The following is a 17,295-nucleotide window of genomic DNA, read 5'->3' as shown; positions in this document are numbered from 1 at the left end:
CACGGCGCGAGTGCTGCACCCCGGGCAAATCACACGCGGACGGAGACGCCCCGGTGCTTCAGGTCAGGTACGAGAGCACAGCCTGAGTCAAGATGGGTGGAGGGTGGATTCTGCATTGAGGGCTGCAGACTGTAACTTCGTATCCGGTATCGAGTACAGTGCTGCAGTAGTGGAAAGGGTTCGTGAACGGCAATAGCACTGACCGCAGCAGTCTAGTATGCGACCGGTGGCCTAGGACTGCGCAAGTTACTACAGTATAATGTAACTACCAGGTAGGCCGTGCATGTTCTTCGTTATGGGGAGCGTCTGCTCTTCATTTCTGGAACGCCCACGCCAGGCAACGGTGTGCGGATCACGGGGCGAGCAGTCGCCTCGGCGCCCCGGCGACATAATGTGTCGCACGGCAGACACACAAAGTCTATTCCAGGCGACATCGACAGGCGTTCCTCGCATCGCCAGCGCGGCCCTAAGTACTACAAAAGTACTAAGGTACCAATAAGGTACGGGGCGATGACGACACACGCACGCGGACTCCTGGACATGCGCTGCTCAGGGATGACACGGCGCCACGGCGCAGCACGGCCCGGGCAAGCCATGATGCGGAGCCAGCTGCAGTCTCGCGATGGAACGCATATAAACCACAGACGCCGCCCGTGAAAACATGCGCGCACATACCTCCTTTACTCGTGTGCCTTGCTCTACAGAGTACGAAGTGGCGTACGGATCGGCCAAGAAGGCGGCGGCGCGGTCCTCGTTACTATACCTACGCTCGTTCTTCTGCAGGCCGCTCGGTCGTCCGCCACCGTTTAATCTCTTCTTCAGTGCCCGCGACACGTCACATTGCGCCCCAATCCCCCCTTTCTCGGCAACCTATCCTTGTGCCTGTCCTATTGCACAGGCCCTCCTCCATTGTGCGACGTCCTGCGAATCGCCAATGACCGACCCAATCGCCATCTCCTTCTGCTTCTCCCTTTTGTCGTTCCGTGCTTCCATTCTCCGTTCCGGGATCGCTCTGCCTCTCTTCTCACGACTCGTGCAATGCCCTTGTTTAACGTAGATGGAGATGAGGGACCCCCGACACGACGCCCCCGACGCGCCCTCCTTCGCCGCCGCCCGCTTCGCCTCCGACGCCCGCGTCATGCGGGTGGTGTCGTCGCGGGCCCACTCTGTTCCTGTACGTCTGTACGTAGCTGCGTGCAACCCCTGCGCGGGCAACCCTGTTCATCTTCCAGGCTCCATTCGCTCACTCCAGTCTGGAGTCGGGAGGGGCGAGGGGAAGGTGCGAGGTGGGTGGATGGCGATGGATGGATGGGTGGGTGAGAGAGAGTGGGATGGATGGTGGGCTCAGGGGAAGCGCTCGTCCGCCTGTCTGGGTCAGGACTCGGACGTTTCCAACAACAGCGAGGTGGGAACCCGCTGATCACTCACAAACGGCAATCACCGCTCGACGTGGTCAATTCTCCTCCCCGCCTGCGCGCACAGTCATTCTTAAATCTAGACTCTCCGAGGCATGGCTTTCAATGTTTTCGGAAGCGCTGAAGCACGCCCTCCCTATTCGTCAGGCGGCGTTCACGCCATCTGAGACCCCGTAGCAGTACACACATCTACGAACCGATTTACGAACTACGCCGCCCCTGCAAAACCCCATACTGGTTTACGAGCATCAGAGCATCACTTGGTGCGCATGTGACCGTCGCCGCTTCTCGCATCATCCTGCCGCAACTATTGGAAGGAAGCAGTCGGTCGCCTTAATCAAGGTGGGATGCCGCCCGCCCCGTTCTTGTTGACCTCTATCTGGCCCGGGCTACCTGCCACATGAAGTTGCTTGGGCCCTATTTTCGCCAAGGTCTGACTGCTGCTAGACCAGGCGGCTTCTGTGTGCCTTAGGAGCAGTGAAAGGGCCTTTCTCAAACAAACCTGCCCCGTCTGCTTCGTGGTGTGTACGTACAACGTGGTGCTGACACTCGGGCATCTATTGCCTCAACTAACAGGCCATCCTTTGATCCTGGCTGCGCAGCAAGCACCCGGCCCGACGAGACGAGGACTCAGAGTCCAACCGATCTGGATCGAGGCGCCCGCTCATCTCGCATCAGTGAGACCTCGAGGAGGGTCCCGGACTTCTGGCGATCCTCCCGCTGTCTGGCAGCCCTGCCCCCCACTATCGGTGTTTGTAGGTGTGGGCTTGAGGCTGGCATCTCGGCGGCCTTGTCAACACCAAACATCGTACTCTACCGTCGGGCTGCCTGACCCTATCCATTGTGCAGAAACAAGCCTTGCCCAAGCATTACCTTGTCTCTGTCACATCGCGAATCGGATCGGATGACGCGCACGTAATGCCACGAACGTAGGCTATGCGCGCCTCGACGCGTCACCCTTTCCCCTACCACGGCTCCTGAAAGCCCTGTTAGTACACTCGGCAGTCGTGCCGTCCGTGCCGACAGACCCAGCTTTGAGACACGCCACGGGTGTGCCGCTTACACGGCGAGGAAGTTAAGTGCCCAACAGATATAAAATGGTGCTCCAAGAGCCGCTCGCTGCGAGGCCTATTTCATACTTGAGCAACGATACGGCACCAAAGGCGCTACACCCATCGACCTACCTCAACCCCCAGCTTTTCGTGTATCCATCATGACAGCTTCGAGGACAACCTTGGAGCCCCCCCGCGACGCTCGCATTCTCGCCCGCGGCCTGCCCCTCTGGACGACTCCCACACCGACGGCTCCTTATACTGTGAGCTATGAACCCTTCTGCGACCGTCCCGACCCCTGCGTTATTATGCCCGAGGCGATCTTGAGGGGCTTTCAATATAATTGCGAAAAAGAGGGCCGCTGCGAGGAACGGAAGTACATTGCGCCCAGAGGCGAGCACAGGGCTGTGCGGCATTGTCGAAATGTCTGTGAATGTCGGGAAGTCTGGACGGTTGATTGACGCCGCGAAGGTGAGTACCAGCCTTACTATCAAGGAGGTATTCATGCATATATAACACGTAGTTCGATACATAGTATTGGCACCCTCGCATGCCTCAACGGGGAACGAGTCGGTCTTGTGAACGGTGGTCGGGGGCGTGACGGTATTCATGGGTAGGTTCGGTGAAATTGGCTCAGGGGGCAACAAAGCATGCAGGGAACATTGATATTCTTCACACAACGTCGTGCCCTTTCGTGCGCCTGTCATGTAGGACTAGCCTTTACTCAGAGATGCAGATTCATTACTAGTGGTTTCCCAAGGTACTTACTATGACATGGCAAGGAATACCAAACTTCATCGAGAATTAAGCAGTAGCGGCAACTCGTAGTGGCATGAAAGAGACGGGAAAGATTCGGACCGGCAATACCCTCCAGAGAACATCCCTTTTCCGGCGAGGTCACCACTGGTGTAGTCAACTACACCGTACGAAGTATAATTGGCAAATGCCCTCACTCTCAGACGAGACGGCGTGGGTGCCAATAATCAGACATTAAACTTAGTAGCAGTTGAGTACCTTGCCGGTCCTGTGGTGCCGGGACGCAGTGGGTCCGCCGAGACATTCCAGGTTGAGCCGATCCCAGGCGAAGTGACCACGAGAGGAGGCTCCGCAGACAAGGCGTGGCGTGGCGAGGCTGGGCGGGGAGCTCAAAGGGCTGGAGCTCCAGTGGCGCCTGCTCGCCCCCTGGCGCAACTGCATTACTGACGGCCAACGCTCGTCGTCCTCATTTTCCTCCAGCACATTTCACTGCTAGCTTGACGACCTCGAGCCTTCGCATTCACGCAATGGCCTTCCGCGTGTCACTCAGACGCATCGCCTCCTCCCGCCCCGCTGCTGCGGCGGCTCGGAACTTCCACGCGACATCCCGTGCCTGGGTCAAGGTGGGCGACGAGGTGCCCACGGTTGAGCTCCTGGAGAACTCACCCGGCAACAAAGTCAACCTGGCCGACGAGTTCAAGGCGGCCAACGGGTACATTGTCGGCGTGCCGGGCGCCTTCACGGGGACCTGCTCCAGCAAGCATGTGCCCTCGTACATCAACCACCCCAACCTCAAAAAGGCAGGGCAGATCTTTGTCGTCTCGGTCAACGACCCTTTTGTGTGAGCAGCGATATTATGTCGGCTACCAGGGAGTACGCGCTGATTACGTGTAGCATGAAGGCCTGGAGCGAGCAGCTCGACCCGGCCGGCGAGACTGGCGTACGTGCTCCTTCGGACATGAGATGGGGGACGCCATCGCGTGCTGATAGGTGTGAATACAGATCCGCTTCCTCGCTGACCCAGCCGCTGAGCTGGCCAAGGCCCTGGATGTGGGCTTCGACGGGACCGCCATCTTTGGTAACGTCCGCAGCCAGCGATACGCGCTCAAGGTCGAAGACGGCAAGATTACCGAGACTCACATCGAGCCCGACGGCACGGGAGCCGATGGTGGGTGCTTCAAAAGAACGTGCTGGATATTGACGAGTTTGCTGACTGATCGGCCTCATAGTGTCAATGGCCGAAAAGGTACTGGGCTGAGGCGGCAACGCGATGCCGAGAACCGCGGAGCGCGTACGCTTGGAGACTACGGGCCCGGAGAAGAATTCTATAACGTGCGGAGTATCATCCCGAAAACTAATGTCAGACTCGGGCATATAGATATACAGTATATGTATATGTGTCGTTTGACAAGTACGAAACGTAGAATAAGGTGTGCCGTGTAAAATATACTGGTCTGTGACTGGTTCGCCCGAGACCAAGGAGTCAGGTTGTCCTGTTGATCACTCGTGATAAAAGGACAGGCAAGGTGGCATAACCCAGGCAGGGACCTGGCAGCCAGCAGAATCGTCAAAACAGCTTGTGCTGCCTGCAGCCTAGGACCGTCAGAGGGTAGCAGCATGGAATATCATGCTAGCGTCCAGGCACGCCAGGGTACTAAGCCAAAGCCATGGAGTACTAACGTACTACTGCCTTGAGCTCCAGTGGACACAGAGCCCCACCTTCGGCGGGCGGGGGGTCAGTCTAGATCGCTGGTGAGGCTACCTTAGTAGCTGAAGCCTACTAGGCTGTTGTCGTTTGCCACCAGTACCCTCGCAGTCGCGGCTGGAGCGGGCGCCTGGCATCGCCTACGCCTCCATGAGTCAGCCACGGCCGAGGATCTCCCGACCACTAGGTAAGGTAGGTAGCGTGCCCAAGTACCACACCCACCCAGTCAGTTACTAACTTACTTCGCGGCCGGCTGCCTTCGTCATGGTCCCCTCTGCCCGGGCGCCTGACCCAGCATCCTCTCTCCTGCCGGGAACAGCAACCAACCCAGCCGTGGAAAACCTCAACCTTTTCGAACCTCCACCACCATCCCTTACCCCATTGCCGCAACACCTCTCAACCTGATCTTCTGCCTGTCCCTTTCCGGGTTCTTTACGCCCGCTCGTGAAAACTGCCTGCCCCCATCCCACGTCTCCTCGGCCATACCTTCCCGCTCGTTGTTGCCCCTCACTGTTCGAAGGTGTTTTCGGCCTGCTCGTGTCAGCTTGTCGACGCCCAACCCTCGACGAGCCCGCACCTGCCCGTGCACCACCGAGCCGGCACAATTCCCCCCCTCACGAGGAAGCGGAAGGCTGCTGAGGCGACGATCTGCCCCGACCCACGGGAGAACCCTCCAGCCAAACGTCTCGTCGCCTCAGCTGCCACCACGCCAGCCGCGCCCGCCGCTCCACCCACGCCCGTCACCACCGGCATGGATTCTGAAGAGGAGTACATGTCCAACATGTCGAGCGACGACGAGATTATGCAGGAGTACAGCGCCGACGAGGACGTCTCGGCGGGTGATGGTGCGAGAACCGCCTCCATGGTCCCATTTGCAACCCCATGACGGGGGAATAGCTTATCTGACTGCCGCAGACTTTGATGAAGATGACTTTGACGAACCCGATCCCGATTTCGGCCTGTCCGCCAAGGACATCGACAAGACGAAGCGGCAGGCGCACGTCATCCCCTTCAAGGTGTTTCAGCCGGCCGATATCCAGCGTCAGCAAAACGACATGATCAACGAAGTAAATATGATCCTCGACATGCGCAAAGAGGATGCCGCCATATTGCTGCGTTACTTTCGATGGAATAAGGAGCGCTTACTCGAGGACTACATGGACCGCCCGGACAAGGTGCTCGAGGCTGCTGGCCTGAGCAACAACGCCTCTGCACTGCCGAAGCTGGAGACAATCCCCGGCTTCGTTTGCGACATCTGCTGCGAGGACGAAGAGGGGCTTCAGTCGTTTGCCATGAAGTGTGGTCACCGCTACTGTGTTGACTGCTATCGGCAGTACCTGACGCAGAAGATTCGTGGCGAAGGCGAAGCGGCTAGAATTCAGTGCCCCGCCGACGGCTGCGGCCGCGTCCTCGACTCTCGGTCGCTGGACCTGCTCGTGACCGAGGACCTCACGGACAGGTACCATGACCTGCTCAACCGCACCTACGTGGAAGACAAGGACATGTTCAAGTGGTGCCCGGCCCCAGACTGCCCTAATGTCATCGAGTGCGGCGTCAAGAAGAAGGATCTGGACAGGATCGTGCCGACGGTTGAGTGTCAGTGCGGCTATCGCTTCTGCTTTGGCTGTCCAAATCCCGATCATCAGCCTGCTCCTTGTGGCCTGGTTAAGAAGTGGCTCAAGAAGTGTGCGGACGATTCGGAGACAGCGAACTGGATCTCGGCCAACACCAAAGAGTGCCCCAAATGCAGCTCAACCATTGAGAAGAATGGTGGATGCAACCACATGACATGCAGGAAGTGCAAGTATGAATTCTGCTGGATGTGCATGGGTCTGTGGTCGGAGCACGGCACGAGTTGGTACAACTGCAACCGGTACGAGGAGAAGAGTGGATCCGAGGCCCGCGACGCACAGGCCAAGAGCCGCACTTCGCTGGAGCGCTACCTGCACTATTATAACCGGTATGCCAACCACGAGCAATCGGCCAAGCTAGACAAGGACATTGCCCAGAAGACGGAGAAGAAGATGGTGCAGCTGCAGACCACGTCGGGTATGTCTTGGATCGAGGTTCAGTACCTCAATTCCGCCTCCCAGGCGCTGCAGACGTGCCGTCAGACGCTTAAGTGGACATACGCCTTCGCCTTCTACCTCGCCAAGAACAACCTGACTGAGATATTCGAAGACAACCAAAAGGACCTGGAGATGGCGGTGGAGAACCTGTCAGAGATGTTTGAAAAGCCCATCCAAGAGCTCTCAGACTCGAAGCTTAAGGTGGATATTATGGACAAGACGTCATATTGCAACAAGCGTCGCGTGATTCTTCTTGAAGACACGGCGGATAATCTCGCCAAAGGTTTGTCGTCCGCATGCACCTCACTGGCTTCTACTTTCGCTGATCATACTACCCAGCTAAATGGACATTCAATTCCGACCTCACCAACCCTACTCCAACCCCCACGGCCCGCCGTTGACATACGCAGCGACCCATAGCATGGCAAAGACACCCGCCTCGGGGCATCGCATCGGCCATATTCCTACAATTAGATTGGAAGTCTTGTTGTTGTCTCATACTAACGAACTGTCGACGACTCACACAAACACGAAACGGCTGGGCCGATATGTAGGCTGCTGCCTTCCCTGGCGTTGGAGGGAAACGGTTTTCATTGTCACTGTTCTCGCGATTTTCTTTGGGGTGTCTAGCGGTACTTATCTGGAATTTGTCGCCTTACTCAGCGGCCGCCTCCATTTTGTCTTCGTTTTCCTTCCTTGCGACTACAGACACGGGCTGCGGGCAGAGCCGGGCAGCAGATGGGGCATGGCGGACGACCGGTCTCTCCCAGCATTGCACAGGCGTCCTTTTGCGCCGCATATAGATGAACGCGGGATTTCGCCTCACTTACGGGCATCATGTTAGCTGCCCGCGGAACATAGGGGTGGGACGAGCGCGGAGGCGTGGCCCTGTGATTGATATACAAGATGTACAGCATGAGCACTTCTTGTCTGTGCCGCTGCGCGGTGACTCGAGTCGCCCAGCGCTCGTGACCAGCGAGGCAAGCGCAGCAAGTAGACGTACTGTACCGTACTTCACGACAGAACATATTCCACAGTCACAGATGGTTGAGGCAATACGTGACGAACCTGCCAGTGACATCAAAACGCCTGGCCACCTTAGTATATTTGCACAGTGAACCTATCCATAACGCCTAGCTGACAGGTTGTGTTCCACATAGGATACTCGGTCCGTTCTATGTCCTCGCCAGAGACGGGACCCGCATGTCCGCCGCAATCCTCCTTGCATTATCGAAAAGCTATGCAATCCCGGCCACTGGCCCATTATACTAAGGCACTGGCAACAGCCAAGGCGCTAAGGACATGACTACTTCCGCAGCATAGTGTATACAGTAAAGCAGGCTACCAAACGCCGGCAATGCACGATCATGACACGTCAAGATGTAACGGCCGCGGCGGGGGCTGCCACGGTTAGGAATATGCGAACCGAGAGAGATTGAGCTTCTTCGGGGGCAGCTCGACCTCGTCCTCAGCCTCGCCGTCGCTGTCAGGCACGAGCTGATCCTCGCTCCCGCATGGCCTGTTGAGAGCCTCCACCTCGTCGAGATCCACTCTGGGCAGGGGAACAAATGACGGGTTCACAGGCGGACCCTTGCGGGCGACCTGTCCCATCGGCTTCGACTTGATCATATGCGGGGACGCAGAAGAACTTGTAGCTCTGGCACCCAACCGCTGAAGAGGCGTGAGCCTCGATCGGCTGGTGGAGGGCGCCGTGGAGGCAGTGGATGCTGCGCTGAATATGGACGATTGCTGCGACGCGGAAGAGCCAGGCGTGTCCGAGGATTGGGAGGAGAAGGAAAAGCGGCTCAGGCCGTTAGGCGTCCGGGTTGTCCGAGAGTGCTCAGGGAGCGGCTTGGCCGGAACTCGGGAAGGCATGGCCATCTCGATCGACGAGGCTGGTGTCTCATTGCCCGGAGCATCTGTTTGTGATCCAGCGACGGTGGTCTGCGTGTCCTGGACAGTCTTTTGACTGTTGTCGTTGAAAATTGAAATAGACTTGACGGGTTTTGAGGTGAGCTTCCATCCATCAATGTCAGGAAGACCACGGAGGGCTTCCTCAATAGAATCATCTGACAGAAGGTAAGCATCGCTCTTGGCCCGTCGGGGGCTCTTGCGCTGCGGAACAGAAAAGAATTTGCTATTCTTGGGCGAGCCGTCGTCAACTTCATGACAAAGTCGCGCCTTCTTCTTTGGTCTATTCGCCGCCTCAGCCGTGAGCAGGGGTCCGGCGGATACGTCCACATCACGCAGAGATCGGGTCGGTGCAGGGCTGCTGGAGAGCGAAGCAAGCACGTTGGCGATGGGCTCTGTTCGCCGCCGTTGAAGACGAGGCGAGGTTCGCGGGGCCGGAGCTGTCCTCGAGGAGACGGTGCTTGTAAGAGTATTCGCCTCGTCCAGATACGGCCTGGGCAGTGGAAAGACACGGGGCACCATCCCTCCGTCCGTGATCTGTGCGACTCGTTGAGGGTCAACAGAGAAGCAATTTGGGTCCATTTCGCCCATTGGGACTCGGGAGTGCCCCTTGAAGTACGAGCCTATAGGCTTTGCAGGCAGTTTCCCGGGCAGCGTCGCCAAGGTCTGAGAGTGCCTCCGCTTAGAAGGAGTCGTTGGGGGCCGAAGCGGTTCCTTCGTGATGGGATTGACGTCGCCTGCCGCGATGGCGTTTGCAAGTGACGGCTCGACGTATGAACCAATATATGGCATCTCCCCGGCCGTCCTTGACTCTCCCAGTTCTGTTAGGTGCACGAGCTCCTTCTTGGTCGGGCAGAACACCCATTGGTGCAGAAATGTCAGCTCCGCCTGGTAAAACTGCGTCAAATAGTTCTCCGAGACGCGCTTCCCCTCGAACTGCAGCATTCGAATGACCCGCTCAGGTGTCTTGCACTTTCGCAGCATACGGTATGCAGTCTTCAGGCCAACTCCCGGTAGTCCATCAAGATAGTCGCAGCCGCTCATGATGGCCATGCGTCGGAAGTCGGTATCCGTCCAGCCAGTCAGCGAGACCTCGCGGCACGCGCAAAAGTCACGCCGTTTAATTTCTATGCAGTTGCCGTACTGGTCGAGCTTAGTGAGGAGCCTCTTGGCTCCAAAGACGAGAAGATCAGAGTCGTCCGAGATGATGCCGCTGATGAGGCCTTGGCGCTCGAGGTAGACTAGTTGCGCGTCCGCCTCGTACGGAGCCACGACGTACGGAATGTCCATTTCCTTTAGCAGTTGGATCACGGCAGAAGCCATCTCAGGGGTGATGTCGATGCATCTTTGGAACTCCTGGGTTGCCTGAGTGGGCTTTCCTGCCTTGAGGAGCTCCCGAGCCAGCTTCATTCTTTCGTCTCGTTTGTGTGCTCGGGATTCCTCAGTGGCTGCCTTGCTCGGGAGGTAGTCGCCGTCGAAGACCATGTACGGAGTGATGCCAAAGTGACGGAGCATCCGGACGCGGTGCATGGCCGCGTTTATATACCTAACGCCACAGTCAACACGGAACTCGTTCTATGAACCAGCAGGGTCACGCTCACTTCTTGGTAGGTTTGCCCTGGCCCAGTTCAGCAGCACAGCAGTATGCAGCACGGTGAAGCCAGCCATACGCGTCAACGCCGAGTGTTTCACCCTTGCATTTTGTCAGCTCCAGCGGATGCTGGATGGACTTGAGGAGCGGCAGCAGTCCTTAGTCGTGTTAGCAGCGTGATGACGTGCTGTAGACTATGCACAACGCACCAGAGACGCCCATCGTCCAAACTGGAGGCTGGCACTTGCCAGACCAAGCGAGTGTTTGGAGCCAATGGCTCACTCCTTAACCAACTACCCTAACAGCCGTCGAGGCTCCTCCTAGCCAAGGCTGCGCTAAGCCCAGCAATCAAATGTCGCGGCACTCCGGGGTGCAGACGTGGAATCGTCAGCTAGTATAATGACGTCGTGTGGCCCGAAGACGTGTCCGGGATCACAAGACGCGGTCGATGGTCGAAGCACGCGACGGAACGCCGAGCAGCATCAGTCGAAGAGGCGCACGGAGCGTAAGCAGATTGGCCGCGGCGGGACAGGGGACGGTGCAGCGATGCGCGTCGGACTGGCGGTGAAACGATAGATGCAAACCAGGAGAGTATGTGGTTGAAGCTGAAGATGGAGGAGGCAGCGGCCGAGGTTAGTAGTTGAAGGAATCAGAGCAAGCAGACACGCCAGATCCCGGTAAGTGCGCGGAGAGGGTCTGGCGGCAAGGACCACCAACCGACGCGTACCAGGGTGTAAGGTACTCTCACTGAGAGGAGTGCGACCTGCAGTGGGCAGGGCGCGTTGATGGGCGGCCCGGCGGTGGAGCCTGTCGCGTCTATCCAGCGGTTTATAGCCTAAAGCGGGATAGCCCAGGACCGCTGCATTCCCCCAGCAACCGCCAACCCAGATCTGGCCGCGAAACGTCAAAATCTCGCTACCTGGAGGTGAATCACCTTTGTTTGAGGCAAGGACACCACAACTGCAGGTATTTCCAGCCTCCATAGCGCGCGCATGGTGCTGCCTTCACTTCACCCGTGATGTGCATTGGCGGCCCTGGCTATCGGACGAGAGCCTCCCTGTTTACTTTAACGGGGCGCTTCTGAGGCTGTGACGCCGCTTGTGCTCCAGCCTGTTCCGTCATGTGCAGCAGGCTTTCTCTCCACAGACAGAACGGCGACAGCCCGGCCGATGAAGTGGGCTGGGCCGGCTTTCAACCGCTGGCGGCTCCGCCGCCTCAGGGTCCATTGCTGGTGGGGCCCTGAAACCAAGAAAAAGTTGACGGCCGCTCCCCGAAAGATCCACTGCGTCGGCCATTATTGAAGAAGATCGATCCTCGATTCTTGAATCTCGTCATCGCATCACATCAACTGCCGTCATGCCTTCATCGCTCTCAAAGACCCGGAAGCAGATCGCTAAGAAGCGCAACGGTGAGGTCAACGCTCTGCATGAAAAGTCGCGAGACTCACTGCGCCTGCACAAGGCTGGTGTGAGGGACTTGAGGCTGCAGAAGCTGGCCGAGGCGAGGAGTAAAAAGGAACAGCCCATCGGTGTGTTTGGCCCATCTCAAGGCCAGTCAGTCACTAACACTGACGCTCTGACAGTTGACCGCGTGGCATTCTTCCAGGAGAGGCTCAAAGGAAGGGACGACAGCCCTGTCGACGTCGCTACGGCACAGCAGTTTGTGGAAGAGTAAGTTTGCCGTCGGCCGCTCTCAGACTCAAACTCATCTCGGTCAGATTCATCCGCCAGTATGATGAGGAGTACGACTCCTTGAAAAAGACGCGAAGGCCAGGGCGGCCTGGCAGCGCTAGGGAGGACTTGCTCAAGATGAAGATTGCTGCCCTAAGAACAGAGTTCAAAAACGGTTTCGGTAAGGACATTCTCGCAGTTTAGTCAATACCTAGTCGGCACTGACACGCAAAGTTATTCCGGATATCATCAAAGAGGAAAATGCGAAGCTACTAGTCCAGTGGGAGGGCTCGTGGGCGAGACTGACAACACTTCCATGGATCAAGATGTCGAGCGCGGGCAGCGTGCGGCAAGCTGACTTTCCGAACAAGGGCATCAACTAGGGCGGATACTGCAAAGCAAAGAAATGGCTCCATAAACCACAATTGTTTCTGCGGATAATACGATCCAGTCGCCGCAGTACATGCGAGATCTCGAAACACTCATGGGCGACTAGGTCACCTCATCACACACTTTAGCGAGGTGACTTTACCGAAACCACGCAGGCTAGAGAAAGGCACAACATTACCACCTCTCTAGCCCTTCATGCGTTCACGCTGGCCTCTGTCATGGCGTTACCTTAGATGACGATAGAGCGAGCTGGCACACGCTGAGCGGAGCGCTGAGGCTCGGGCAGGGGCGGGAGGACGGCAAAGCGGAGCGCACCGGCTAGCTGAGGTGGCATCATGACTCAGGCGCAATTTTACGACAGAAATGAATGAACCAAACCTGTTACTTTGAAATGCCAAAGTCCAGTCCATACGTTTTCTTGACCGCGACGTTCGTCACTTCGTAGATTCGATTCTGTGCTTCACGTCCAGCCATCACGTGAATGTGGTGGACCCTGGCTGATGAAGCTCCCTGTTTAGTTAGCGCCGGCTCCCAAAAATTTCCAGAGCTCTGCCATCTCAAGCCGACATCATCGCATCCTTCGTCTGTCCATCTCTCTCTCTGCCTCTGAGCCATCACCAATCCACACAGCCAAGATGCTTTCCGCCAGGACATTCGCGCGGTCGGCCACGCGGGCCATTAGTCGCATGAGCGCCTCCACGTTGCGTGCCTCAGCCCGCCCCGTTGCGTTCTCCAGAGCCTCGCCTGCCTTCCTTGGCGCCATGCGAACCTCGCGAGCAGCCTTCTCCTCGACCGCCGGCCGGAGGGCCGCCGACGGTGAGACTGACGACGAGTTGTCTGCGAAGCTCGAGAGCGAGATTCAGATTGAAGAGGAGATGAAGGCCAATGAGCAGCAGCCTGCGAGCGTCAAGGACTTTCTGGACAACAGCCCCTTTGAGCTGATCGACACGGCCGGCCAGGAGGTTGTCAAGCTGACGCGCTCTTTTGGTGAGGAAAAGTGAGCCCCCCTTCGGATCCCTGCGCCGGTTACCGGGCTGGAACTTCAGGGCTGACGCTTTCACAGGATCACGGTGAGCTTTTCCATTGCCGACATCACCAACTACGACCCCTTCTCCGAGGATCCCGCGCTCGAGGATGAGGACGTCGCCGACGACGACGATGCCGCGCTGCAGAGCTCCAGCAAGCAGGGCAACAAGGCGTCGGCGCGCCCTGAGGAGGAGCTGGAGGAAGATCTCGAGGACGACCTCGACGAGGAGACGGCCGCGCCCATCAACCTGTCCATCGTCATCGAGAAGCCTGGCAAGACGGCTGGCGCGCTCAACATCGACGCCACCGCCCAGGACGGCAACATTGTCGTCGAGAACATGTTCTACTACGAGGACGCCAAGGTGGCCAAGGTGGAGTCCCCTGAGGCTGCCCAGCGCCGTGCCGACGTCTACCCCGGCCCTCCGTTCGGCTCCCTCGACGAGGACCTTCAGGTGCTCATGGAGCGCTTCCTCGAGGAGCGCGGCATCACTCAGGCCATGGCCGTGTTTGTGCCCGACTACGTCGATGTCAAGGAGCAGCGCGAGTATCTCCGCTGGCTCAGCAACGTCAAGGCCTTTGTCGACGCCTAAGCGGGACAATCACCATCGCCGCCGCCGCCGCCGCCGCTCACAGAATTTGCCAGTGAACTACTGGCTGCAGTAGCCAGGGCAGGGAATCGACGGGGCTCGTTCCGAACCATGCCCTGTCAGTGGGCAAATGCGAACCTCACTCATGTTGTAAAATAATCTGCGGCTCCGCCTGCGCTGTACGAGGGATCATGGGAGTTTTATCGGGAAGACGTCTTCAGTAACGCACATTGTATGATAAGCTATTTTCAAATCAAACGCAAACTGATGCTCTTTGTATTGAATGCCCGCCATGTGTGTACTTCTGCGAACGTAAGCTGCTGTGTCGCAGGAGATGACCGTAACGAGACTGGCTCGGCAATCCATTCAGGTCTTGGCGACTCGACCATTATGCCCCCGCGCAGCGAAAACGCCTACCAACGCCGCCCTTTCTCAACAAGCCCGGCACTGCCCGAGAAGTCGAATGCACGCACGCAGATGGATGATGGCCTTTGTTCCCTCCTCTTCCGCAGACCCAAGCCCTATCCGACACAGCGCTACATTGTTCATATAGGTATACATGTCGAGCTTCAGTTCGGGCGGCACTATTAGCTGGACATGGCGCAAACTAACATCGGACGTCTCTATCTGCGCTTCTTAGACCCCGCTCCCCGCCTCCACTCCCTCGTCGCCGTCTATAGCAGGATATCGTCTAGCAGTTCGGTTCTTCGTCTCGCATTACTCTGTGGTGCCGTTCTGTCCGGTGATGCCGTCCAGGGACCACTCGCCCTTTTGCGCGAGCTCGAGGACCCGCCGGCCCTGGTCAGTCAGGCCGGGCTTGCCGCCGTTGCCGACGACGTGCTCGAAGAAGACGGGCTTCCACTCCTCGCCCGACTTTTCGCGCTCGCGGGCCTTTTCTCGCTGCTTCTCCTCGAGCTCGACCTTGAGCTCCGTTGCTTTGGAGAACTGCTTGGCATGGATGGCCCGCGTGACGCCACCCCAGAGCGTCAGCGACTCGTTGGGCTGCTGCTGGTCCTCGGGAGGCACGATCTTGGGTGCAACGCTGAGCGGCCCAATGTTGATGATGGTGTATTGTTCTTCAGAAGGGACGGTTTTCTTGACGACGGGTCAGCAAACCGAATAGAGCACGACCTGCAATTTGCGTAGACGTACCACGGGCCGCGAGCCGATGGTGAAGACCACTCTCTCCCTCCAGGGGCCGCTCAGGCGGGCCAGGACATCCTCTTCAGGCACGTCCTGAACCCTCGACTTATTGTCATTCTCCGGGTCGTAGCGAAAGATGACGCCGTCAATCTTGTTGGTCGTGCGGCCGAGCCAGCCCTCCTCCACGTAATGCAGGATGGCCTTAATTTTGGTTTGAGGGCACGTAAAGTAGGCCATCTCGCTGACTGACACGCTCAGGCTGCCCCTTAGAATGCCACCCAGGTGCGCCGCCGGATGCGTCAGTTGGTACGTCTCGCCGTCGCGCTTGTCAAGCGTGATGAAGATGCCCATGTTGTGCTCGCCCGGCAACACCTTGACCGACGTGCCGGTAAACTTGGCCGAGATTTGGTCAAAGCCGCGGGCCGTGATGCCCTTCTCCGGGCATGTAACGTGGAAGGCGCTAACAGGAGGGTGATGAGACGTCTGCTCAGTGAGGTACGAGACGCGAACGAGGTGGGCGTCGGCAGATTTCCCGTGTTGGGGAACCGACAGGGAGACAGACGACCCATTCTTGTCGTCCTTGACGGTAGTCTTTAGGCCGGACACGTCGCTCTTCAAACTGGATGCGGCACTGGCATTGCCGTTGCTCTTGTCGCCCTGCAGCTCTTTAGTATCGATCCTCGGCGCATTGTCCTCGGTTTCCCAATTACACTGCACCTAAGTCAGCCAAAGCCCAAAAAAAGACCACATTCTGGTTGCCCCGCGGTGGTATGCCCCCACACATGCCAGCACACCGCCCCCTCGCGGGAGGAACAAGGGGTCGACGCACCCTGAAAAACTCGCCCAAGCACGAGTTGTAGGGCTTGCACGGCTTGCCCTTGGCATACTTGAGGTCCTTTGTGAGCCAGAAGCGCACCACTTCCAGCATGCGGTCGAGCGGCTCGTCCGAGGTGCCGATGGCAACGAAGGCGTTAGGGGCGTCGAGATAGGTCCAGTACTCGAGGTTGGGGGTTGGCTCGAGCAGCTGTGAGGGGAGCGAAAAGCGCACGGCGGCGAGGTCGGTGACGCCGATGAACCTGCAGGCCCGGCGAAGCCAGACGTCAGCCATGTCCCTTTTTTGGTCGTCAAGGGGGTAGCGCCTTGTGCCAGCGTCAAGTCGGACTGTCTTAGACGCAAGGTGCCGCGACACGGGTCCACGTACTTTTTCAAAATGCCTAGAAACGTCCGCAGCTTGGAGCCCTCGCTCTGCGGTTCGTCCGGCGCATCGACGGTCGGCGGTGTAGCGGACGTCGCCATGGTGGGAGCGACGCGATGGTGTATTCGATATACTACCTGTATGCGATACGTGTATGCGATGCAACAGATGGGCCGGAGAGCGGGGGGCAGCCGGGAGAGGAGACGATGGCAGCCAGGGGCAAGATTGTCGTCGAGTCTCGCATCTGCTGGAGGCACAGTATCTCTCGCCGCTTGGTGCGTGGTTGGTGGCGTCGTCCAGCAACTGGCACTGTACCTGGAGGCACCTCCGTCGAGGGTGCACAGAACGCCGCAGGCTCGCCTAAGGTAGGTAAATAGGCTTGCCAGACGACGGGGCCGACGAGTGGCAAGGCAAAGGAGGTGGTGAGAATGCTGTGGGATGGACGGAAGAGGGAAGGAAGCGAAGCAGTACAAGGTTGATCGGCCTCACTGTTGGAACTGGCCCTGCCTGACAAAAGGTGCAGGCTCAGCGGCGGGATTGTGTGACGTCTGCGGTGTGCCAGGGCCCGTCGAGGTATTGATACCGCAAGATGGTTGAGGGTGGGGTTGCCGCCGGGAGGCAGTGTGCATCGGGTGGGGGTTGCGACGTGTCAAATGAGTGGGCGGGCCAGCAACCAGCGCCGGACCAGAGCCACAACGCGCTGCGCCGACCAAGTACCAGTACATTTGCGGGAATGATCACGCTGTGCAGCCATTTGACCCTGTCGGCACCAGCGTTGGATGCCA

The 17,295-nt window shown here is 58.1% G+C and overlaps 7 protein-coding genes across 7 annotated transcripts; 5 read left to right on the top strand and 2 right to left on the bottom strand.

The window, feature by feature from the left end:
- Positions 1–683: 683 nt before the first annotated feature.
- On the top strand, positions 684–3,252 carry JDV02_004028 (uncharacterized protein). The gene is made up of 2 exons (XM_047985208.1): positions 684–1,757; positions 1,863–3,252. Exon 1 carries the CDS (start codon positions 1,058–1,060, stop codon positions 1,418–1,420), a length of 363 nt encoding a protein of 120 aa, XP_047841185.1. The 5' UTR covers positions 684–1,057; the 3' UTR covers positions 1,421–1,757; positions 1,863–3,252.
- A 330-nt stretch (positions 3,253–3,582) lies between these two features.
- JDV02_004027 (uncharacterized protein) lies at positions 3,583–4,705 on the top strand. Its single transcript, XM_047985207.1, has 4 exons — positions 3,583–4,064; positions 4,118–4,163; positions 4,226–4,391; positions 4,453–4,705. Exons 1-4 carry the CDS (start codon positions 3,751–3,753, stop codon positions 4,479–4,481), a joined length of 555 nt encoding a protein of 184 aa, XP_047841184.1. The 5' UTR covers positions 3,583–3,750; the 3' UTR covers positions 4,482–4,705.
- A 492-nt stretch (positions 4,706–5,197) lies between these two features.
- JDV02_004026 (RBR-type E3 ubiquitin transferase) lies at positions 5,198–8,129 on the top strand. Its single transcript, XM_047985206.1, has 3 exons — positions 5,198–5,773; positions 5,844–7,280; positions 7,337–8,129. Exons 1-3 carry the CDS (start codon positions 5,680–5,682, stop codon positions 7,396–7,398), a joined length of 1,593 nt encoding a protein of 530 aa, XP_047841183.1. The 5' UTR covers positions 5,198–5,679; the 3' UTR covers positions 7,399–8,129.
- Positions 8,074–11,221, bottom strand: EXO1 (Rad2 nuclease). The gene is made up of 3 exons (XM_047985205.1): positions 10,709–11,221; positions 10,510–10,657; positions 8,074–10,454 (listed from the first exon to the last, which is right to left on the bottom strand). The coding sequence occupies exons 1-3, from the start codon at positions 10,719–10,721 to the stop codon at positions 8,408–8,410; spliced, it is 2,208 nt and encodes a 735-aa protein (XP_047841182.1). The 5' UTR covers positions 10,722–11,221; the 3' UTR covers positions 8,074–8,407.
- A 263-nt stretch (positions 11,222–11,484) lies between these two features.
- Positions 11,485–12,942, top strand: TMA16 (translation machinery-associated protein 16). Its single transcript, XM_047985204.1, has 3 exons — positions 11,485–12,169; positions 12,217–12,350; positions 12,404–12,942. The coding sequence occupies exons 1-3, from the start codon at positions 11,856–11,858 to the stop codon at positions 12,550–12,552; spliced, it is 597 nt and encodes a 198-aa protein (XP_047841181.1). The 5' UTR covers positions 11,485–11,855; the 3' UTR covers positions 12,553–12,942.
- A 187-nt stretch (positions 12,943–13,129) lies between these two features.
- On the top strand, positions 13,130–14,542 carry MAM33 (Mitochondrial acidic protein mam33). The gene is made up of 2 exons (XM_047985203.1): positions 13,130–13,556; positions 13,623–14,542. The coding sequence occupies exons 1-2, from the start codon at positions 13,195–13,197 to the stop codon at positions 14,173–14,175; spliced, it is 915 nt and encodes a 304-aa protein (XP_047841180.1). The 5' UTR covers positions 13,130–13,194; the 3' UTR covers positions 14,176–14,542.
- JDV02_004022 (uncharacterized protein) lies at positions 14,397–17,088 on the bottom strand. The gene is made up of 4 exons (XM_047985202.1): positions 16,517–17,088; positions 16,145–16,391; positions 15,325–16,026; positions 14,397–15,267 (listed from the first exon to the last, which is right to left on the bottom strand). The coding sequence occupies exons 1-4, from the start codon at positions 16,609–16,611 to the stop codon at positions 14,890–14,892; spliced, it is 1,422 nt and encodes a 473-aa protein (XP_047841179.1). The 5' UTR covers positions 16,612–17,088; the 3' UTR covers positions 14,397–14,889.
- Between the last annotated feature and the right edge of the window lie 207 nt (positions 17,089–17,295).

Source organism: Purpureocillium takamizusanense, chromosome 3 (assembly GCF_022605165.1).
Source record: "Purpureocillium takamizusanense chromosome 3, complete sequence".
Taxonomy (NCBI): domain Eukaryota; kingdom Fungi; phylum Ascomycota; class Sordariomycetes; order Hypocreales; family Ophiocordycipitaceae; genus Purpureocillium; species Purpureocillium takamizusanense.
This window is presented reverse-complemented; position numbering and strand designations above follow the sequence as displayed.